The sequence below is a fragment of the Engystomops pustulosus genome, chromosome 1 (assembly GCF_040894005.1).
Source record: "Engystomops pustulosus chromosome 1, aEngPut4.maternal, whole genome shotgun sequence".
Lineage (NCBI taxonomy): Eukaryota > Metazoa > Chordata > Amphibia > Anura > Leptodactylidae > Engystomops > Engystomops pustulosus.
The window spans coordinates 85136933-85161862 of record NC_092411.1 but is presented as its reverse complement, the minus strand read 5'-3'; the positions used below and the strand labels follow the sequence as shown (position 1 = coordinate 85161862).

The 24930-nt window shown below is 43.7% G+C and overlaps 1 protein-coding gene across 2 annotated transcripts in view; it reads left to right on the top strand.

Moving 5' to 3' along the window:
• Positions 1 to 4734: 4734 nt before the first annotated feature.
• The window catches only part of LRRC74B (leucine rich repeat containing 74B), a 29509-nt gene continuing 9313 nt past the window's right edge, over positions 4735 to 24930 (top strand). The window contains exons 1-9 of one of the 2 annotated variants that reach the window (XM_072146586.1): positions 4735 to 5124; positions 7861 to 8029; positions 8488 to 8630; positions 8816 to 8948; positions 11271 to 11477; positions 19507 to 19616; positions 21116 to 21231; positions 22365 to 22443; positions 23031 to 23126. In XM_072146586.1, the coding sequence (XP_072002687.1) occupies positions 4951 to 5124; positions 7861 to 8029; positions 8488 to 8630; positions 8816 to 8948; positions 11271 to 11477; positions 19507 to 19616; positions 21116 to 21231; positions 22365 to 22443; positions 23031 to 23126 (1227 nt within the window). In that variant the 5' untranslated portion in view covers positions 4735 to 4950. The remainder of the gene's footprint in view (positions 5125 to 7860; positions 8030 to 8487; positions 8631 to 8815; positions 8949 to 11270; positions 11478 to 19506; positions 19617 to 21115; positions 21232 to 22364; positions 22444 to 23030; positions 23127 to 24930) is intronic. The other variant, XM_072146577.1, reaches the window with a different exon arrangement.

The window sequence follows — 24930 nt, the reverse complement described above, 5'->3', positions numbered from 1 at the left end:
CTGTGTACCATTTTTTTTTCTTTTGTGGAGATCTCTTGTGAATGATCTAGTACTTTTTTAAAAAATTGTCAAAGTTTAGGAATATAAATGCCCCTGCCAAATAACTATACACTGGAGATCAAAGTTGGAGTCGACAGTAATTTCCCCAAAATGTAGAAGAGCTAAGAACTGTTTATCATATATCAAGATAAACCCCTACATAGTGATCAGTCTGTGTCATGGTTGTGATCAGACTAATCATGGAATAACGTGTGAATCCCCTGGGCAGGTTTTCACTGAACCCATTTTGGCTTTTGGACATGTACAGATTGGTTTCTTTTCCTGGCTGAAGTAATGATTTTTTTTTTTTTCTTTCCCAGATGTCTTACTGATCCATTCTTTTCAGTGTTTTTTTTTTTCACACCAATGTTGGTGTGTTTTTTTTTTTTTTGTTTTTTTTTTTTGTTTTTTTTTTTAAAAAAGTCCCCCTCCCCCACAAGTACAAACATGCCATGAATAAAAATAACAAGAGACTGCATCATTTGTTGCGTTACTATATTAATACATTGCATTCTCAAATCGTACAATCTACAACTACCCCCCCCCCTCCCGCGTGCGAGACTGCGTCAACAAGGACCAGTTGGTCCCTGATCTCCTGTCGTGAAAATATCATTCATTTTTTATTTCACCGATAAAAGCTAATATTCTAGGCTTGTTCTAATTCTTAAAAGGGCTGCTGATGGTAGTCCAGGAGTGTCCATGGTCTACCCTTATTGGTGGTAATCTGGCACTAGGTGCTAATTATCTGACACCCAATTTAACAGCAGGTTGTGCAAATGAAGGCCAAAGGGGTGGTCCTATCGGCCTTCACAAAAGAAGTCGGTTCTTTCAAGTCTGCGATTTCTAAAATATTGTATCTTATCACAAACTTATTTTAAGTCTCCACATGAAGGTTAGTCGCCCTCCAAAAGACAAATGCAAGAGAGGAAGGGATAATGCGGAGAATGTCCATGGGTAATCTTTCAACACTGCAGCTGAATTTGCTCGCCAGTTCAGAACTGAACAGGGTAACGATCTGTCTCGTCATACAGTGTCACAACCTTTAAAGGAAACCTACCACTTGTAGTGGCAGGTTTCCGATGGCAATACCGGGCACCAGCTCAGGGTGAGCTGGTGCCGGAGCTTATTTTAGTTAGTGTTTTAAACCGCGGTATCGCGGTTTAAAACACTTTTTAAACTTTATAGCCGGCGCAGGCAGGTACGCGCTTACCGTGCACGCGGCTACATAGGAAGTGAATGAGAGCCGCGTGCACGGTAAGCGCCGAGCGCGTACCTGCCTGCGCCGGCTATAACGTTTAAAAAGTGTTTTATACTGCGGTTTAAAACACTAACTAAAATAAGCTCCGGCACCAGCTCACCCTGAGCTGGTGCCCGGTATTTCCATCGGAAACCTGCCACTACAAGTGGTAGGTTTCCTTTAAGAGCATTTGGATGGAAAGCCCACTCTGCAGTGACCAAACTTCTCATTGGCAGAAGGCATCAAAAGGCTAGACTTTCTTGAGAAGCCTGTTGTGAGGACAGAGAAGTGGTCAAAAGTTATTTTGAGTGAGGAAAGTTTCATTTGTTTAGGTCTAATGCAAAACATTGGCCCACATTTATTAAGTGTTCAGTTTTCTGTATGTCTTTGCACTCGAAAGAATGTGCAAACTGCTTGCACATGTATTTATAAAGTGTCTGTGCCAGTTTTGTGTCCAGGCTGTGCTGTGTTTGATTAGACAACAGAAAAAATGTGCACCAAAAGGGGCGTGTTAGTGCTTCGTCACAACAAAGTGCACCAAAAATAAATGGTGCACACTTCCAAAGCATTGTAGTTGGGGCATCACAATTTATGAATCTGGCGCACCCTGGACACTTTACAGGCAAAATACACATTCTGTACATCTGGGGAAAGACGACCCAAAATGTGTAAAGAAGTCAGTGAAAGGTGGTAGAGGAAGTGTCATGGTTTAGGGAATTGTTTTAGCAGGAGTTGGAAAACTATATGGCAGAGTAAATGCAAGTGTGTATCAGAACCTTCGTCAACAACCTTTTCCTTACATTCGGCTATCAATTTCCATGCAGGGCAATTAGTGATTTGGTGATAAAGTTGTGGCCAAGAAACCCACTACAGTCAAACTGTGGCAGAGACTGGAAGTCTTTCAAAGCAAAGGCCTGTGCACTTCCTACTCATTGGTTACTGCTGTAATCTTCAGAAAATGCTGTTAAAATTTTTTTTTTCTGCTATAGTCATCGCTGTTCTCTAAGGCCTTATGCACACAAACATATGCTATACCTGTGTCTGGAATATACAGATGGGTGGAGAAGAAGAGAGGGAATTGCTCTTCGCCCCTCCCCTCTCCACAAGGAGTTGCGCTGTATTTCCAGTGAAAGAGCATACACTTTTTTTTTTTTTTTTTCAGGTGACACATGTTTGTGCTCACAGTACTGTGCTGTGCAAAATGCACTTCTATGGTGGCCGTATGTTAGCTGCCATTTGTACATATGCTTTGGTAATTTTGTGAAACACTGTTCTTGTGGGATGGTGTATCCCTTCAAATGTTGATCAGAGTAAATACCATTATTTTGGAAATAAAATCAGGTGCCATTGTTCTCTAATATTGATGTTTTGTAGTTTAGAGTAATACAGACACAAGTATACTTCTTGATGAAGCTGGCATCCTAAGCTCCAACTACCCTATATACTTGAGCATAAGCTGACACACTTAAGGGACATCTACCACCAGAATGAAGGACTGTATGCAAATGAGCCTGAGGGGCTTCGGGCTCCATAGGTGTTAATGGAGCCCTCATTTACATTCAGTCTTTCATCTTGGTGGTAGATGTCCTTTTCGGCTTTTACTCAAGTGAGGGTCCCACACAGGGCTGGATTATTTGTGGCACTCTTGCAGCACCAGTATCAGACCAGAGACTCAAGCTGGTCCTAAGTTTCTTTAAGACACTGGCATTGGGATATACACGCCTCTCATTGAATTCTATGGAGGCATGCGGCCTGGATGCAAGAAAAAAAGTCTATTCTGCTTTTTCTTTTGCACAGTCAGCAAAAAAATTGAGAGACCCATAAAAATCAATGGGGCACATAGACTAAAAACAGTACAAACTGCACTATTAGAGTTTGTGTAGTGTGCAGAGGGTGCCAGATTCGGGATTTCTGGTGCCCCCTGCACTGCTCAGACAGAGAGCACCAACTATTTTACAACTAGTTCTACCATCTAATTTACCATGTAAAACACGGTATACATGGATTAGGAACTTCACAAACACTTAGGCGCATTTTTTTACGTGCATGTAAAACATTGCACTCTGTCCCATTGTATACAATAGGTTTTCTGAGACTTGCATTTTTTTCATGCACATGAACATTTTTGTTAATGCGCATGAAACTGTCAGCATGCTCTACTTTTGTATGTCACGCTTGTGAAAACGCCCCATACAAGTCTATGCATGGAAATGCAAAAAAAAGTTTGTGAAAAACCACAAAAACTGATGAAAGTCACAGGCAAAAACGCCAGTTTTTCACACGTTGCACTTTGACGTGATCGGCAACACAAGTGTGATAGGGGTCTTAGATGACTTTCAATGCTTTTAGGATACGGTCACATGTACCACTAGCATTGCGCTTGTAAACGCGCTGCTAGTGCAGGGGGCAATGCGATCGGTAGGCAATTGCATGCGTTTCACTGGGAATCAGGATCAGCCCGAGGCATGGCCTCCTGCGCTACCATTCTGCTTGCAAATGCAGTGCTTGCGGTACGTGTCACCTTATCCTTACATTTTGAAACGCAATACAACAGCTGTGGAGAGAAGATTTGCATCAAGTTATGCACCGTGTTTTGTAAACACAATGTTAAAGGGGTTCTCCCATTTCAGCAAATTAATGTTATTGTTTGTATTATAAAAACTTATTCAACTTTCCGATAAACTTTCTGTATCAATTATTCATGGTTTTCTAGATTTCTGCTTGCTGTACTTCAATAGAAAGCTCCTGTGTTTACTTCCAGTGGATAGAAATCTGACCATGGTCGCACAGGTGCACGGCTCGTTATATCACACAGCTCTGATTACTCTCTGTGATACTAACGAGCATATTTCTATCCACTGGAAGTTAACACAGAAGCTTTCTATAGAAGGACAGCAAGCAGAGATCTAGAAAACTGAGGAATTGATAAAGAAAGTATATTGGAAAGTTGTATAACTTTTTATAGTACAAACGATAACATTAACTTGCTGAAATTGGAATACCCCTTTAATGGCAAGTTATTGCAGTGTAAATGCAAGGGTTCAAGAAGACATATACACATATTGGGGGAGATTTCGAGCTGGTGCTCAAAAACTCGCTTACAGACCCTGATAAATCTCAATGCTGGAAAATAATAAAGACCTGTGTGATTGATAGATATATTCTTTGAATCCTACAGATGGGATGATATACTGTGAGTAAAATTCAAGGAGGAAAACAAATTGTAGTATTTGCAATCAATCCGTATGAATTTATTATTAAGCAGATTTCACCACATGATCTCCTCTCATATGTTCATGGGATACAGAGAGAAGCTGAGCAGGAGCCGGGCTGGGGATTTTACTCTTGTCAGCAATCACTTGTTAGCACTGTATCTCTATGGTAACTATACAACAAACCAGAGGTGTAGCTCTCCCGCCCATCACTACTGATTGGCGGATCCCTTACAACAGCTGCTCTAATTGGTCTGTGATCCTGTCTCTCAGATGGGAGAAATGCAGCCTAGCAAAGCTTATGCATAGTGACAGTCACCAAATGTGAATAGACGCTGCTACATCTACTTTGTATAGGACTTAAATATTGGGAGTTTTTTAGGGTAGGGTAATGTTTTCATTAGTGATCAAGTACTAAGGTTTATCACTTACTGTAAATACGATACCTGTACTTGGTGTAATATGGTGCTCAGCAAGAGGTTTTCTAAGGACATGAGTCCAATGCTTCCTTCAGTGGAAGAAGCAAAGGATGCGGAGGAGGAAGAGGGAAGTCACTCCTTAGGAGACATTCCTAGCAGACCACCTAGTAGACCACTGCCTCACCTGAGCCAGAGCCAAGGAAGCGCCGACAATAAGGTAAGTTATTTCCAGCAATAATAGGACTGGATTTTACTCCCTGATTAGAAAAAGCCTCCGTTATGTATTATTAACCTTCAGGGTGCAGCCAGTTTATGGCTTAAGACTCAACCCAATTTTTTGTAATCTGACATGCATCATTTTACATTTATATAACTTTTGAACACTGTAACTTACAAAAGTGATTTTGATACTGTTTTTTGTCACAAGTTGTATTTCATGTAAGTGGTAAATTTTGGCTGATAAGTTTTATGTTTATTTATTTTTAAAAATGCAGAATTTTTAGAAAAAAAATCGCAATTTTCAAAATTCTAAATGATCTTGTTTTCTAGTTTTACCCCCCAAAGTAGTTATTGAATAACATTTCCGATTTGCTTTACGTTTTCATAATTTTTAGAACGTTTGGATATTTTATTTTCATGTCACGCGGCTTACAAATCGAACATTGGTTTTCCGTATTTTCAAGGAGATTCAAGAATTGCCTTTTTGTGGATCAAATATATAATATAAGAAACCACCTTTATATCACCCCATTTTCAAATCTGAACCCCTCAAACTATCAGAAAAAGCTTTTAGGAATTTTGTTAACCCTTTCAGATCTTCATAGTAATTTAAATAAAATGGAGGTGACATTTAGAATTGTCAGTGATACATTAATTTAGCCCTAAAATTTATAAATCTACAGAAGACAAAAAGAGAAAACCCAACTTAAAATTTGTTATGCAATTTTTCCTGAGTACGGAAACACCCCACATGTGGACATCATATATTGTAGGGGTGCACTTCGAGGCTCAGAAGGAAAGGAGGGCCATGTATTAGCCAGTTTTGCCCTATAGCATTAGTGGTCTTTAGTTGGTTCATGGGTGCACTTTTATAAGGTATAAAATATTTGTTTTTCTGTTAATGTTGCCATGTGAGGGCTTATTTTTTGTGGGATTAGATGCATTTTTCAACAATACTATTTTGGGGTGACTATATCCTATTGCTAAAAATGAAAATTTTTATGGGGGGGGGGGTTGTAGAAAAAATATCAATTCTGTAATTGATTTTATTCTGTATTGATTTGTCACCTTATTCTACATTTTCTATATATTTGCTCATGTTTTACTAATTTTGTAGGATAAAACTTAATGTGGGAATAATTTTCGCATCACCCTTTTCCAAATGACATAACTCATACTCGTTGAGAGCGTGTTTTTGCAGGACATGTTGTAATTTACAACAGTACCAATTTTATATACCGTAGATACATTTTTATTGCATTTTATGTGGGACAAAATGGGTAAAAATCATAATTTTTGGTGTTCATCATGCAGTTTCAATAATGATTTGATTTTATTGTATGGGTGATTACGGGCATGTTGATATGTGGGGTTTGTATGGCGATTTTTCCTTTTATGTAAGCGTTATATCTAATGGGGCTTTGGAGGCTTTCCTATTAATTTTATTATTTTATTTAAAAACATTTGTTTAACTTTTTTGCTTGTCCCACTATGGGACAGGAACAAGCAGTCAATTGATTGATTGTTCATTATAATACTCTGCAATACTGCAATTTCAGGGTATTAGAACTGTGAGACTAGACTGATGCATAGGCTGAAATACTGCCTGTCGCCAGTCATGGGGTCTTGGATCAGACCGCAAGGTTGCCATAGCGCTGATCAGAGCCCCCTAAAATGCTTCGGGCAGACTGAGTATGGAATCTCCCTGCACGCAATTTAAATGCTGCAGGGATGTTAGGCGCTGCATTTAAAGAGTTAACACCAGCGATCAGAGCTCATAATTTGCCACTGTTTCCTGATGACGGTTCAGCTCTGGTAATGAGCTGAACCGACATCAAGTCCATGAGGTACTATTACTGCATGAAGCGCGATCTTCCGCGATCAATGCCATAATAGTACGTCAGGGAGCGTGAACAGGTTAAGGTTATAATTGCTTTTAGAAATATATATACAACTTTTATTCACAACACCATGGAAAAGATACATTAATCCAATCTAGTGTTTAAACAATTGTAAACCAGAACTGTATACACATTTTGTGCAGTGTATTTTGAGGTGGACTTTCCAATAACTTTTCTTTAAAAAAAATTCGACTTTCCATAGTTTTGTAGAATTTAAACTGTGGGTGGATTTATTAAGGCTTGTACTGACTTACAGCATTGAAAAACTCACCAGAGGTCGATAAATTTGCCCCAGTATGCCCTAGTTTTGGTGGAAGAATTATCCACATTGGGGCACATTTACTTAGCCGGTCCCTGCGCAAACCCCGATCCGGACTGTCCGACAAGGATTAACTCTGCCACAATTCATGAAGATCATGCCCCCCCAATATCCTGCATGTGTCACTTCCCCGATCAGGTCTGCTGATCAGGTTTGTGAAAGCTGGCGCAATTGCGACACAAAACGTGTGACACAATTCCCGGCGTGATCCCCGAAAATTCTGGAAAACCGACAAAAATGCAGCTGCGGGACCCTTAGTAAATAAGCCCCACTGTGTGCAATAAACACAGTGACACGCATCCGAGTAGCCAGTTTTTATTTGGAATTTGAGGCTAAAAACTGCTTTAAATTGAGATGCAAGATCTTTGCTAACAACCCATGCCCCTTCTTTGCTGATCTATGCCTCTTTTCCAGCAACCATATGCAAAACATAATAAATGTGGGGTTCTTAAACATTTTTTTCCAAATAATAACTAGGATTACTTGTTAAGTTAAATTCTTGTATCTTTGCTAGACTGGAATGAGATCAACTACAGCAAGATCTGTGACTGAAGAGGACGAGAATCCAGAAAAGAATGAGGATGTGCCTGCCGAAGAAGAAACAGTAACAGAAGAGCAACCTGAAGACTCTGACAAATCCAAAGAAACTGTTGATGACTGGGACACAGACCTCGAAATTGAAGGTTTATTGTTATTTTAACGTGTGTCTACTATAGTTTTTTTCTTAGGGTTTTGTGTTTGGTTGATATAGGTGGCAAGTGAATGTTGGTTTCTTGAGATGTTGTTTAAGAAACCCCTTTCCTACGTCTGCTCTATAGTGGAATTTATTTGTAACTTTTACACTGAAAAAGTCACAAATTTTTGAGCAATTACACTAAAAAGCCGCAAAGAAAGGAAGAAAAAAAAAACTAAAAAGATAAATGCCCCAATTGTTAATAAATGGAAATTACAGTAAAGTAATACGGTAATTTAGGTTTTGCTTACCTGCCTTCCCCTCCTTTTTGACCAATGTTCACTGCACCCCTGCTTGTAAGCTACACTGTGAAAATAAAGAACCCTTCACAAGTTTAGTAAGTGCAGAATCTCCTTCTGTAAGATGCGGATACACATAATAAACTAAATGTTTCATTTAATTTTGCAGAAGTAAAACATTCCTATGATCCCTCTGGTAAAGCAAGATACCTCTCTGCCTGCCAGGTTTTTGGTGTAGTTCCAGTTTCCTATTTCTTGCGTCACATGGGGGACTCTGAGCTCATAATGAGGCATCATGGGCTTGGTGCGGAGGTATGAAGTATTACAATAGTAAAATGGCATCCTGATGCCTGGCGTCAGGCACAATGTTTTAGGAATAGTTTTAATAATCTTGTAAATATGGAAAAAAAACCTGTGATGTAATTAGTAATATCAGTATGGATTTGTAAATTACTATGTAAAGGTCAGCATAAATCTATCTTCTCTTTTTTTTCCAGGCCGCTAAAGCGATTGCGGTTTCTTTGGTGACCAACACTTCAATTGTGAATTTAGATCTCAGTGATAACTGGCTGGAAGGGGAAGGGGCCATGGCAATTGCAGATATGTTAAAGGAAAACTGCTATATTTCAGGTTAGTCTATGTATTATTTATTGTAATTTACTTATTTTTCCCTCTGAGAATTGGATCAAGTACTGAATGTACAATGACAAGGACATTGCCTTACTGACTTTTATTAAGACTAGGTTCTTATATAATACATGTCACTCCAACATGTGGAATTATGGTTCAATAAACTTTAATAAACTTGCAAGCGAGCGGAAAGCCTACAGGTCAGGCACATGTTCGGGTCGCAGCCCCATATTTAGTTATGACAAAGCATCATATGCAAGTAGGTCTCAAGCTCAGCAAAGCAAACATGAACATACCTATATTTAACCAAACATCCAAAAGGGAAAAAATAAGGGGGGTGGGGAAGAGAGGGAGGGAGGGGGGGGGGGACAAGGAATCGATCACTACATCTCAAGGTTGGGGTGGTGCCCCATGTTGCTGGGTCAGCGAAACCAACTATTAAGTCACCTGTATCCAAGAGAGTAAAGCGGGTGAGTTCCTGAACGTCTCCCACCTGTACCAAGTTTTATGAAAAACATCGTATTGGTTTTATCTAGTGCTCTCAATTCCTCCATACGTCTCAATCAGTCCATCTCTTCCACCCACAGTAATCTGGTAGGTGGAGAGGTGGATTTCCACAGTCTAGGGATTACCAGTCTCATTGCCACTATACAGTGACGTAGGAGACCTTTTTTGATGTCTCTGAGCCTTCCTGGGAGCATCGACAACAGAGCAATATCAGGAGAAATGCTCCCTGTGGAGCCGTATAGCTGCTTATAAAGATCCCAAATGGCATTCCAGACTGCTGCCACCACTCCACAGTCCCACCATACGTGAAGCATGGTACCCCTGTCCTTGTGACACCGCCAACAGATAGGAGAGACCGAAGGAAACATGCTGTGCAAGCCAGTGGGGGTTCTATACCACCTGGTAAGGATTTTAAAATTAGTCTCCTGGATTTTGTTAGACACCGACATCTTATGAGTTAGGAGGAGGGACCTTTCCCACTGTTCTTTAGTGAAGGTTTTACCCAACTCCGCTTCCCATGCCCTCATATAGGGCAGTGCCAGGTCCTCCCCCTCACATCCCGACAACATCCCGTAGACTAGAGACACTCCATGAGGCGTCGGTAGATGTGGAGGTCAAGGTTCCCCCGGAAGTCAGAGCAACATGTGGAATTAAGAGAACTTGGTGCTTAAGTAGGGTAACCAGCCCTTTGCAAACTTCAGTAAATACATAACTTGGCACTCCAAAATGTATAAATACAATAATAAATATGTGCCGTAAGTACATGTCTCACGACAAATGTATTTAGCGCACTTATTTATTGTTATCATTATTAACATTTCACAATTTCTGAAGAAGGTCTTATCGACCAAAATGTTATGTAGTGATTGTGGATTGCAATTCAACGTTTCAATTAAAAAAAATAGAAGGCCAAATATATATATATATATATATATATATATATATATATATATATATAATAGGGCTGCCACCAGCTTGTGCTGTGAGAGAAGAAGATACGTGGCCTGGGTGGGACTATATGCTTACCAGCAGGGCCGGCTCTGGGTTTCAGTATGCTCCTGGGCGACAGAGCCACAGTGGGCCCCTTAACAGTGAACTCATGTGGCGGCATTAAAGAACAGAAGTGTAAACATGCTCCATGAGTCAATATGAGGGGGCAAGACTGCAGCCTCCTCCATTAATTAATATTTTGTAAAGCCTGCAGCCTTGCCTTCTCAACGCCTCATATTAATTCATGGAAGAGGCTGCAGACTTGCCTCCTCGCCTCATATTTATTCATGAAGGAGGCTGCAATATGAGGAGGGGAGGATTAAATATGTTTATTAAAATACTATCCTCATAAAGTGGTAAGCACCTTGACCAGTAAAAAAAAAACAACCCTCTAACTTACCTCAAGAACGCAAGCCCAGCGTCTCCGTCACGCTCTCCTCTTCTGATCTTCAGGGCAGTATGGACGTATGTGCTGTGAAATCTTCACGCCAGGCAGCGGGCTGGCAAGCGTCCACTATATGGTGAGAGAGGCCCTTCCGCAGACCATGCAGAATTATCTTTGTCCTGGACAAATATTCCTAGGATCCGCTTGCAGCGCAGCCCCCTGTCGGATGAGGACCCCACAAGAGAGATGCTATTCTATCTCTTAATTACATCGGTGACACAAGGATGCTGTCGCCAATGTAATTGAAATTTTTCATCGTTGAGGCTAGTGGGAGCTCGAGGGCCCCGGCGCTTGCCCAGCCCTACTTACCAGCTATGCTTCTTTCTGTGACCTTGAGAATTTTTTGTCTTTCATTTATTGCTCTTGTTCTGTGTTTTCAGAGCTACACTTGTGTGATAATAAACTAGCCCTAAGAGGTGCTAAAGCCCTATCACTGATGCTGCTGGAGAACATAACACTTCAGAAGGTGAACCTGTCAGGGAATGAGTTTGATGACCGGACTGCTTCCTATTTTTCTGAAGCCATAATGAACAATCAGAAGGTAGAGTCGCTGGATCTCAGCCATAACATGTTTGGAGATGGATCAGGTACCACATGATTGTAATTGTAAGGTACTAAATCTACATTTCTGTCACATGTTTCATAAAGACTTTAAGCATGGGAGATATTAGAAACATTTCCATAAAGAAGACAAAAAAAGAAACAGTACAAAAATCTTCCACTAGAGGTCTTGGTGTGTTAATAAACTGCCTCATGAAAGAGAGAACTCCTACTCTACTAGCATCATCTACTTTCTTCTGTTATCCACAATACTAATTGTCACTACTCTGCACCATTCAAATGAAGAAGTACCAATTTCTTAACCCCTTTGTGACCAAGGGTCATTGGTGCCTAAATGTCCAGGTCAATTTTTGCAGTTCTTTTCTGTTCTTCTTTAAATGATGATATCTTTGGAACTGCTATACATATCATAATAGTTTTTACTTGTTTCATGACATTTGAGAGTTTAACTTGATAAAATATGTTTTTGTTTTAAATTACTAAAAATGTGAAAAAATATACTCTTTTTTTTGTCATTTTACCCATTAAAGTTTCTTAATATGCAGTAAAGTGTAGAAACCTTACCAGAATATATTATAAATATATACAGCCTCATATACATCACCATTTCCCAACTTTAGAAACAGAGCCAGAGGGTGCATGTACTTTTACAAAGTGTCTTCAGCTAACAAGCCGGGGGTGGCTGTTAGGATCAGTGGATCCTCTGGACCACCGCGGGAGATGTAACTAGCCAACACCCGGAACCGGAGCCTAGCGGCACCTGGTTTTCACCAGAGCCCGCCGCAAAGCGGGTTGGACTTGCTGCGGCAGGATACCACTAGGTCGTTCCCAGGTGTGACTAGCCCACGGTGGCAGCCGAGGTCGAGGTACCTTAACGGATGACAAACTCGTAGTCGGGTCCAGGCACAGGGTCAGGGCAGGCGGCAGAGATGCAACGTCAGGTTCAAGTCCGGGGTCAGCAACAGGAGGTCCAGGCAGGAGGGAACGGGAACACAGGCACACAGCAACAGGGAGGAACACAGGTAACACGGCAACACAGAACTCAGGAACGGGAACACACAGGAATACACTGGAACGCAGGAATACAGGAATACGCAGGAACACAGCAATACTCGCTAGGAAGCTTTCTCTAAGGCTAAGAGGCACAAAGATCCGGCAGGGAATGATGGGAAACAAAGGGTTATATACAAAACAGGAAATGACCAATACTAATCACCTGTGCGCTGGCCCTTTAAATCTTGAGGCAGTGCCGCGCGCGCGCCCTAGGGAGCGGGGCCGCGCGCGAGACCCAGTCCGGACGGGAGCGGGAGCCAGGAGAGGTGAGTGCACCGGAGCAGCAGTGGGGCAGCGGAGGGAGGCACGGGTGCACCCGCGATCCGCGATATGGATCGCGGGGGTGCCCGCAACGGAGGCACGGGTGCACCCGCGATCCGCGGTATGGATCGCGGGGGTGCCCGTGACAGTACCCCCCCCCTTCGGCCTCCCCCTCTTCTTTTTGGTCCCAAGAAACCTCTGGAGGAGAGTCCGATCAAAAATATTCTCTTCAGGCTCCCAGGATCTCTCCTCAGGCCCGAACCCCTTCCAATCTACAAGGAAGAACCGCTTACCCCTTACGAACTTCATGTCCAGAACCTCCTTGACCTCATATACATCTGGAGAATCAGCCTCAGGAGCCGGAGGAGGGGATTGCTGGGAGAAGCGGTTCAAGACGACTGGCTTCAGGAGGGATACATGAAAGGAGTTCGGGATGCGCATAGATGGAGGAAGGCGGAGCTTGTATGCCACTTGATTAATGCGCTTGATTACCTCAAAGGGGCCAAGGAACCGGGGCCCAAGTTTATAGCTGGGTATCTTAAGCCGGACGTATCTGGAGGATAGCCATACTTTGTCACCAGGAGAGAAGACAGGAGGAGCTCGACGTCTTTTATCAGCCTGGGTCTTGGTACGGTCTGAAGCTCGTAGAAGGGACTGGCGGGTCTGGTCCCAAACAGCCTTGAGATCCTGCACCAGATCCTCCACCGCAGGGACAACAGAGGGAGTAGACAGCGGGAGAGGTGGGCGAGGAATACGTCCATAGACCACGAAGAACGGAGCCGAACCAGTAGATCCCGAGTCCAGAGAATTGTAAGAGAACTCAGCCCAAGGTAGAAGGTCAGTCCAATTGTCTTGACGGGCTGAGACGAAGTGGCGCAAGTAGCAGCCCAAAGTCTGGTTCACCCTCTCTACTTGACCATTCGACTGAGGGTGGTAAGCAGAAGAAAAGTCAAGGATGACCTGCAGTTGGTTACATAAAGAACGCCAGAATTTAGAGACAAACTGGACTCCTCGATCGGACACAATGTGAAGCGGAAGGCCATGCAGACGGAAGATATGTTTGAAGAACAAACTGGCAAGCTGTGGAGAAGACGGAAGACCTGGAAGGGGAACAAAATGGGACATTTTGGAAAACCGGTCCGTCACCACCCAGATGACAGTATTGCCCGAGGAGACAGGCAAATCAGTAACAAAGTCCATTGCCACGTGAGACCACGGGCGACTGGGTATCGGCAACGGGAGTAACAGTCCAGCCGGTTTGAGACGAGAGGCTTTATTGCGGGCACAGGAGGAGCAGGATCCCACAAACTCCCGAACATCTTTGACCAGGTCTGGCCACCAGTAATAGCGGGAGATGAGGGCCAAGGAGCGCTGCACCCCAGGGTGCCCAGCCAGACGAGAAGAATGTCCCCAAGACAGAATCCTCTTCCTGAGAGCAGGTCTAACATACGTCTTGCCAGGAGGCAGCTGCCGAAGGTCCACCGGAGCTGCAACAACAAGTTGATCAGGAGAAATTATGTGCCGAGGAACTGGTTCATCTCCAACAACATCTGACGAACGGGACAGAGCATCAGCCTTGATATTCTTGTCTGCCGGACGAAAATGAATCAGCAAGTCAAAGCGGGAGAAGAACAAAGACCACCGGGCTTGCCTGGGATTCAGGCGCTGGGCTGTCTGGAGGTACAGAAGATTCTTGTGGTCAGTGTACACACAAACAGGATGGAGAGCTCCCTCCAGAAGATATCGCCATTCTTCAAGAGCAAGTTTGATGGCTAATAGTTCTCTGTCTCCAATGGAATAATTTCTCTCAGCAGGAGAAAAAGTCTTGGAAAAGAAACCGCAAGTCAAAGTTCGGCCCTTGGGCCCTTTCTGAGTGAGCACCGCTCCAGCTCCTATGGAGGATGCGTCCACCTCCAGAAGAAAGGGTTTGTCCGTATCTGGCCTAGAGAGTACGGGAGCCGAGGAGAAAGCAGACTTTAACTTGGAGAAGGCCATTTCAGCAGCTGGAGACCAGGCACGTGGATTGGCACCCTTCTTGGTGAGCGCCACGATGGGGGACACCAGAGTGGAGAAATGGGGAATAAACTGACGGTAATAGCTCGCAAACCCCAGGAACCTCTGTATGGCTCGGAGACCCTCTGGACGTGGCCACTGAAGAACTGCAGACAGCTTCGCGGGATCCATCTGAAGGCCTCTGTTGGAAATTATGTAACCAAGGAAGGGAAGGCAGTGCTGGTGAAACAGGCATTTTTCTAACTTGGCATAGAGGTGATTGGCACGAAGTCGACCTAGAACTTGTCGTACGTGTGCCTGGTGGGACTCAAGGTCTGGAGAGTACACCAAGATGTCATCGAGGTAGACCACGACACATGTATAAAGAAGGTCCCGAAAAATGTCGTTCACAAACTCCTGAAAAACAGCAGGGGCATTACACAGTCCAAAGGGCATCACTAGGTACTCAAAGTGCCCGTCACGGGTGTTAAACGCCGTCTTCCACTCATCACCTTTGCGGATCCGGATGAGATTGTAAGCACCACGGAGGTCCAGCTTGGAGAACACCTTGGAACCACGTAGGCGATCAAAGAGTTCTGTAATCAACGGCAGAGGGTAACGGTTTTTTACCGTGATCTTATTCAGCCCACGATAGTCTATACAGGGACGTAGGGAGCCGTCCTTCTTGGTAACGAAGAAAAACCCTGCGCCAGCCGGAGAGGAGGACTTGCGTATAAAACCCCTCTGCAGATTCTCCTTGATGTAGTCGGACATGGCTAGAGACTCAGGTACTGAAAGAGGGTAGACACGACCTCTGGGAGGAGTGGCGCCAGGAAGAAGATCCACAGGGCAATCATAGGGACGATGTAGTGGTAGAATCTCCGCCTGCTTCTTGGAGAAAACGTCCGAAAAGTCCCGATAACAAGCTGGCAGACCCTCCAGAGACTTGGGAGCCAGAGTCGAAGTCCTCACAGGTAGCGGACGGGGAACCTGCATACAACGTGAAGCACAGTTCGGACCCCAACGGAGGATATGCCCGGAGGACCAGTCCAGTACAGGGGCATGAAGCTGCAACCAGGGGAGACCCAGCAGTAGAGCAGATGTGCTTTGGGGCAGCACAAAAAACGAAAGTCTCTCTTGATGTAGGGCACCAACTTGCAGAAGCAGGGGCTCCGTGCGAAACCAGATGGGTACGGAGAGAATCTGACCATTGACCGAGGCAATAGACAATGGCTTCTCAAGACGAACCACCGGGAAGTGATGCCGAGAGACCAAGGCTGCATCCACGAAGTTCGCTGTAGAGCCCGAGTCCAGGAAGGCAGTAACCTGGATCTGGGTACCGGTGCCAACGCTGAGGAGCACGGGAAGAGTCAGACGTGGAGAAGCTGTATTTACACCTAGGGACGCTTCTCCCAAGAAGCCTAGGTGCTGGCGTTTCCCGGACGTTGAGGACGGACAGGACAGGAACCGATGAAATGCTCAGGGCTGGCACAGTACAGACATAGGTTCTCCTGTCGGCGTCTTGAACGCTCACGTAGAGTGAGCCGGGTTCGGTCAACCTGCATGGGTTCCTCAGCAGAAGATTCAGGCGGACCCTGGAGCGGCCTTTGGAAGACTGGCGCCAGGCGAGGAATGCGTCTAACACGGCCTTGGGGATACTCGGAGCGTAGTTCCTCAGCTCGCTCCTTAAACCGAACATCAATTCGAGTGGCCAAGGTGATGAGGTCACTCAGAGTAGATGGAAGATCCCGAGCTGCCAGTGCGTCCTTGACCTGCGCAGAGAGCCCTTTCTTAAATGTAGCGATGAGGGCTGCATCGTTCCACGCAAGTTCAGAAGCCAGGGTGCGGAATTGAACTGCGTACTCTCCCACCGATGAGTTGCCCTGACGCAAGTTCAACAATGCAGACTCCGCAGAGGAGGCTCGTGCTGGTTCCTCGAAGACAGACCGGAACTCTGACAGAAACGCAGTGAGGTTAGACACAACCGGGTCATCTCTGTCCCAAAGCGGAGTAGCCCAGGCCAGGGCTTTCCCGGAAAGAAGGCTGAGGACAAATGCCACCTTGGACCGCTCTGTGGCAAATTGCGACGGCATCAGTTCTATGTGCAAGGAGCACTGGGTTATGAAGCCCCTGCACATCTTTGGATCTCCATCGTACTTGCCGGGCAAAGAGAGGCGTAGCCTGGGTTCAGCAGCAGGAAGATAAGCCGGAGCAGCAGGGGTCGCAGCGGCCGCTTCAGGAGACTGTTGCTGATGTTGGGTAGCAAGTAGTTGTTGGAGCATGGCGGTGACTTGCTCTAGCTGATTCCGCTGTGCTGCAATCTGCCGGGACTGGTGGATCACGATGGTGGCGAGATCAGGCTGACTGGGAGAAGGAGCCTCGGCGGGATCCATGGCCGGATCTTACTGTTAGGATCAGTGGATCCTCTGGACCACCGCGGGAGATGTAACTAGCCAACACCCGGAACCGGAGCCTAGCGGCACCTGGTTTTCACCAGAGCCCGCCGCAAAGCGGGTTGGACTTGCTGCGGCAGGATACCACTAGGTCGTTCCCAGGTGTGACTAGCCCACGGTGGCAGCCGAGGTCGAGGTACCTTAACGGATGACAAACTCGTAGTCGGGTCCAGGCACAGGGTCAGGGCAGGCGGCAGAGATGCAACGTCAGGTTCAAGTCCGGGGTCAGCAACAGGAGGTCCAGGCAGGAGGGAACGGGAACACAGGCACACAGCAACAGGGAGGAACACAGGTAACACGGCAACACAGAACTCAGGAACGGGAACACACAGGAATACACTGGAACGCAGGAATACAGGAATACGCAGGAACACAGCAATACTCGCTAGGAAGCTTTCTCTAAGGCTAAGAGGCACAAAGATCCGGCAGGGAATGATGGGAAACAAAGGGTTATATACAAAACAGGAAATGACCAATACTAATCACCTGTGCGCTGGCCCTTTAAATCTTGAGGCAGTGCCGCGCGCGCGCCCTAGGGAGCGGGGCCGCGCGCGAGACCCAGTCCGGACGGGAGCGGGAGCCAGGAGAGGTGAGTGCACCGGAGCAGCAGTGGGGCAGCGGAGGGAGGCACGGGTGCACCCGCGATCCGCGATATGGATCGCGGGGGTGCCCGCAACGGAGGCACGGGTGCACCCGCGATCCGCGGTATGGATCGCGGGGGTGCCCGTGACAGTGGCTCAATTCAAACAGTTATATTTCATGAACTGTGGCACCTACAAAATACAATCTGGTGTTATATTAAAGATGATAATCTTCAAGTTTAATGTATGTTTTACGATAATTACTAAAGACAAAGAATGATAAAAAAATATGATAATCTCCCCTTTAATACTATATCAGAAATGTTTTAAACCATATATTACAGCAACTTTAATCGGGCACCACAGTCTGATTCCAGGTGCCACATTTCAAGAGTTTTGATATTGGCCACTGTCTTGACATCTATAAACATGCTGTCTGCACAGGGAATGTGCAAATAGGACATACAGGGCCCTATTTACTAAGGGTCCGCGGATCGCATTTCCGCCGGACTTCCCAGCGTTTTCGGATTGAACGGCTGTGACATCTATTTAGCAGGGGATTGTGTCGCACGCAATCGGATTCCGGCTTTCATGCGGCAGAAATCAGGGGGCGTGCTGTCGGATGATCCAACTGATTCGGACTGAGCGTGGGATTTAATATTCTATTTGTTTCGCAAGACAATGCACTTACACACTCCGTCGGACCTGAGCGGGGAAGCAACAGATGCAGGATATCGGGCGCACAATCTTTGTGAATCGATCAACAGCAGTTGTGCATTCCAGACAATGCACTTTCGGCGATCACGAAGGATGGGTAAGTAAATGTGCCCCACATGGTCAGACTGGCCCACCGATATGCTGACACTATTTGGCTCTGCCCCTGTCGGATGACGACTCCACATTGCCGTTGTTAGCCCCGTTAGTCCCTCGGACACAGATAGAGTTGAATATCATGATGATGGAGAGCAATCAGCTACCTCATCATCATTGTTCCCCTGTAGCTGTAATGCTGGCAGGCGCGGAGTGACAGCATCACAGCACATAAACCTATATTATCACAGAGAGTTATTGTGTGATAATAACGGCTCTTGTACCTGCATGTCCATCATGTCCAGATTTCTATCCACTGGAAGTAAACATAGAAGTTTTCTATGGCAGGACAGAGATCTTGAGAAATTAATACAGAAAACCCTTTAAGTCCATGATCTCAAGACTTGTATTTTAAAATGTATTTCAAGCACATCTGGAATATCTCCTCCCTAAGCACTGACATCTTTAGATCTAAATGCCTGCAAAAACAACGCAAAACACATTAGTACTTAAAGAACATAAGCATTAAGGTCTATACTCATCTGCGTTCAGAGAGGAGATACCTCAGATGCTCTCGAAATGCATTTTAAAACGCCATTCACTCGCATTGTGTAAACATGGCCTAAGAATGTACTGGGAATATTTCCATGTAGCATTAGGTGGGTCCCCAGGACACATATAGCCGTATGGCAGTTGATAGTAGATAGTCATGGAGGCTGATGAATGCATTGACACTCTTGCAATGACATTGGCTTTCTTCTGAAGAGAAACTCTGGCTTTAACTTTAATGGGGCAATGTGGTTTGCTAGTCTAAAAGGCCACATAAAGATATTGTAAAAATATGGCACTATGATGAGGTTGTAGAAAATGTTTAGATCTGTATAAATGATATTATTTTTGTACAGGTGAGATGTTTGGGCCTGCGCTTGCTGAAAACACGGGAATGCTGGAACTGAATCTTAGCTGGAATTATTTTCATGGAAAAGCAGCCATTGCCATTGCTAAAGGACTAGGGGTAGGTGTTTAATACTCTGCTGTAAAAATAAGCAAATCCATTTATTTTCATTTTAGAGACACTCAAATCACCATAGTTAGTACATACGCTCACCGGCCACTTTATTGGGTACACCTGTCCAACTGCTCGTTAACACTTAATTTCTAATCAGCTAATCACATGGCGGCAACTCAGTGCATTTAGGCATGTAGACATGGTCAAGACAATCTCCTGCAGTTCAAACCGAGCATCAGTATGGGGAAGAAAGATGATTTGAGTGCCTTTGAACGTGGCATGGTTGTTGGTGCCAGAAGGGCTGGTCTGAGTATTTCAGAAACTGCTGATCTACTGGGATTTTCACGCACAACCATCTCTAGGGTTTACAGAGAATGGTCCGAAAAAGAAAAAACATCCAGTGAGCGGCGGTTCTGTTGGCGGAAATGCCTTGTTGATGCCAGAGGTCAGAGGAGAATGGGCAGACTGGTTCGAGCTGATAGAAAGGCAACAGTGACTCAAATCGCCACCCGTTACAACCAAGGTAGGCAGAAGAGCATCTCTGAATGCACAGTACGTCGAACTTTGAGGCAGATGGGCTACAGCAGCAGAAGACCACACCGGGTGCCACTCCTTTCAGCTAAGAACAGGAAACTGAGGCTACAATTTGCACAAGCTCATCGAAATTGGACAGTAGAAGATTGGAAAAAACGTTGCCTGGTCTGATGAGTCTCGATTTCTGCTGCGACATTCGGATGGTAGGGTCAGAATTTGGCGTCAACAACATGAAAGCATGGATCCATCCTGCCTTGTATCAACGGTTCAGGCTGGTGGTGGTGGTGTCATGGTGTGGGGAATATTTTCTTGGCACTCTTTGGGCCCCTTGGTACCAATTGAGCATTGTTGCAACGCCACAGCCTACCTGAGTATTGTTGATGACCATGTCCATCCCTTTATGACCACAATGTACCCAACATCTGATGGCTACTTTCAGCAGGATAATGCGCCATGTCATAAAGCTGGAATCATCTCAGACTGGTTTCTTGAACCTGACAATGAGTTCACTGTACTCAAATGGCCTCCACAGTCACCAGATCTCAATCCAATAGAGCATCTTTGGGATGTGGTGGAACGGGAGATTCGCATCATGGATGTGCAGCCGACAAATCTGCGGCAACTGTGTGATGCCATCATGTCAATATGGACCAAAAGCTCTGAGGAATGCTTCCAGCACCTTGTTGAATCTATTCCACGAAGAATTGAGGCAGTTCTGAAGGCAAAAGGGGGTCCAACCCATTACTAGCATGGTGTACCTAATAAAGTGGCCGGTGAGTGTAGAATACCTGGCATTCTTATTTTACATCTTTCTGGAAATGTTCCTCTGACCCTATTATCCTCTTCTTCTCTAAAATGGTCCCCAACTTTTAAGACTATGCAATGTGCAGTTTGAAGAAGTTGTGGGTTTTCCCTCCTCTTGGCTGAACAGAACGCAAGGAATCAGAAACGCTACTGTTTTTTTCTTGTAGGCCAATATTTTCCTGAGGGTTCTAGACCTATCATACAATGGATTTGGAAATGACGGAGCAGCTGCTTTAGGGGAGGCTCTAAAGGTTAATAATGTATTGGAAGAGATAAATATCAGGTAAAACCTATAATATGAAGTGAAATGTAAGTATCTAGTGGTGATAGGATAGATGCTTGCTGGGATGTAGTAGCAGAAGATGAAGTGCTCTGAACACAAATATTTGCCTATGGCATTTTACCCTGTACAACTTCTGTGCTTACAATGTTCTTCTTTATTATTTTGTTCCATTTGGAAGGACGTCAATGCCAGATCTGTCATATGATGAACAACAACATCACCACAATAACTCCATTGACATATAATGGGGTCTGACATCTTAGCAGACAAAATAGTGAAACATGCTACTGCATTATGGCGCCAATTGTGAGAAAATCTGCAGCTTCTCATGTAGTCTCTAAAGCAGATGTGAACACAACTTTAGCCTTTTTTATCATGAATGACCGATACCCATACTAAAGGTCATCAATTGGAATTGACAGGGGCCCAAGTAGAATTAACAAAGAGGACTTAGAGAGAATAACGGCTCAGTCCTCTGTACAGTGGCCGTACTGGGTTAATGCAGAATAATCAAAGTATTTAATTTTGGGAACATTGGAAGATATCTCCCAAGTTAAATTCATCTTTTTCAACAGGGGGACATGGCTTATTAGGGAAGGGGTGTGACCTTCTGAAAGATGATTGATACAATTTGCATAATGTAATGTGTGTGCAAAAATGACAGTATGGATTCTCGTTCAAATTTCTAGTGAAAACTAAGCAAGCTATAAACTTAGACACGATGTGCAAATATGTACCACTTTTTCATTCAGCATGCAACACTGCTATGAATGTGGCATGTTTAAAGGGGTTTTCCCACAAATGTAAGTTAGGGCCTGTCCACAGGTCTCAGTGCTGAGATCCCCACAGATCACGAAAACGAGGGGTCCGATGGGGTCCCATGTACCTCTGTCGGACCCCCGGCACTCCATCAGGCTAATGGAGCAGACGGCCGCGCATGAGCGCTGCGCTCGTCGATCCCCGTCAGCCCCTCGTTTTTGTGACTTGCGTTCTTGGGAAAAACCCCTTTAAGTTTGTGCTGTCTAATTCCAATACAGGATTGATTTTTTTTTTTTGGATGACAGTGTTTTTTTTGTCTGAAAGAGGCATTAAAAAAACTTCAATACTAACTTTTGATATATTTTGTTTTTAAGTAACAACCGGATTGCCTTGCAAGGTGCTGTACGTTTCGCATTGTGTGTTAAAGAAAATAAAACTCTAAGAGTGCTAAAGGTAAGAAATATCAATACACAGGCATTGGGTATTGAAATCCAATATGATAAATGTCTCTAGTAGGATTTTGTTATAGGGGCTGTCTACTTTCTGTAAATAATTGATATGTTTGTGTAAGGAACACTTTTAACATTTTACAATTTACTTTCTATATCAAAGCCTCAGTTTTCCAGATCTCTGATTGCTGTCCTTCTATAGAAAGCTATATTTACTTCCAGTGGACATAAATCTGTCCATGGTCATGTGATGGACAAGCAACTGCAGAAGGCCATGGACAGATTTATATCCTCTGGAATTAAACATAGAAAAACCTCCTACGGAATGACAGCAAACAGATATAGAAACCTATGAGGAATTGATACAGAAAGTATATTGGTGTCAATCAGGGTGTGATATACTGTACTATGCAAGGCCTATTCACACCTGTCATCAGTAAAATTCTGACTTCTGCTGACAGGTTACCTTTAAGGTTATATCATTACATATGGAAAGCTGTCATAAAGCAATTGTAGCTCTATTTCTATTTCTCTACTTTAAATTTTGCACATAAATTTTATTTGATATTTCTTATTGTTATGTTCATTTAGATGGGCAGAAATCCAATACAAAGTGATGGATGCTTTGCCATTCTAAAGTCAATTCAAGCCAACTCTGAGTCAGCTATTGAGTCACTGGATTTCTCTGTAAGTAGAAAATACATATAAATATGTGGTAATTGATTAAAAAGTTTATCTACTTTTAAACTTTTCATAAAACATTGCAGCATAGTTAAAGGGGTTGTCCGAGAGCATAAAAAATCCTATTGGTGGCTGATTAAAAAAAATAAACATTTACTTTCCTTTGCGGGCCCTCCTGGTGTCCAGCGCAGCCATCGCTCCGGTCCGTGCCCCATCTAAACAAACACAGGCACGGAAGCCGCACTGCATTCAGCTTCCAGCCATCCATGCCGAAGCTTAACGCAACACGGCTTCCATGCCCCTGTTTGTTTACATAGGGTACGGACTGGAGTGATGGGACCACGGAGGTAAGTAAACTGTTTAAAACAAAGTTTGCATGTATCAGTGGTACAAGTGGTTTTATAAAACTTTGCCCTGCTTAAGTAGAGAGATGAAAATAATAATGGATGCTTTGGAATGGTGGTTGCTAGAGAAAAATTATTCCAGAACTGGTTGAACAATGACTATTAGAGGATGCGAAAAGTTGGTGTTGGAGAAGGCTGGTGAATGTTCCTCTTTAACCCCTACGGGACACAGCATCTTTTGGCCTAAAGGACGCGGACCCATTTTTCAAATCTGACCTGTGTCACTATAAGTGGTTATAGCTTTGGAACGCTATGAGAAATCCAGGGGATTTTGAGATTGTTTTCTCGTGACACATTGTACTTCAAATTAGTTTAAAAATTTGGATGAAATCTTTTGCGTTTAGTTATGAAAAAAAACAAAATTTGGCAAAAAATTGGAAAAATTCTATATTTTCAACGTTCTAAATTCTCTACTTTTGATGCAGATAGTCATAGCACCCAAATAAATTCATAACTTACATTTCCCAAATGTCTGCTTTATGTTGGCATGGTTTTTTTAAGATTCCACATATTTTACTAGAATGTTATGAGGCTCAGAATTTAGGTATCATTTTTCACATTTTTTGTAAAATCACCAAAACCCGTATTTAGATGGACCTGCTCAACTTCTAATTGACACTGAGAGGCCTAAATAATAGCTAGACTCATAAATTACCCCATTGTGGAAACTACACCCCTCAACGTATGAAAAACCACTTTTAAGAAGTTTGTTAACCCTTTAGGTGTTTTATAGGGGTTAAAACAAAACGGAGGTGCAGTCTGAAAATTGTAATATTTTTTCACAATACACTCATTTTGGGTGGAAAATTAAACATTTACAATGGATTAAATGAAAAAAGGCTCCACAAAGTTTGTTACCCAATTTCTCCCGAGTACACCGATACCCTATATGTGGTGGTAACCTGCTGTATGGGCGCACGCCTGGGCATAGGAGGGAAGGAGGCGCCATCCAGATCCGATTTGCTATGTCACATTGTACAGGCTATAATTTTTTTCTTTTTTTATTGAGGACCTATAGGGGCTTATTTCTTTTGCCACATGAGATGCACTTTTCTGGTACATAATTTTGGGGCATCTATAGCTAATTGGTGAGATTTAATTAAAGCTTTGTTGGTGGAGGAAATGAAAATCGTCAATTTTTAGGAACATTTTTATGTGTTTTTTTTTGGCCGTTAACCATACCATAAAAATAGTATATTATTTTTATTCTATGGGTCGCCACGATTACAAAAATACTTCATTTATATATATTTTTTATTTTTTCCCATTTTTACTGAATAAAAAGTAATTTGGCAAAATTGTTGTTAATTTTAGCATCACCGTCTTTCATATGCATAACTTTTTTATTTTTCACCTCACAAATCTGTTTAAGGGCTTATTTTTTGCGAGAAGGATTGTTCTTTTTA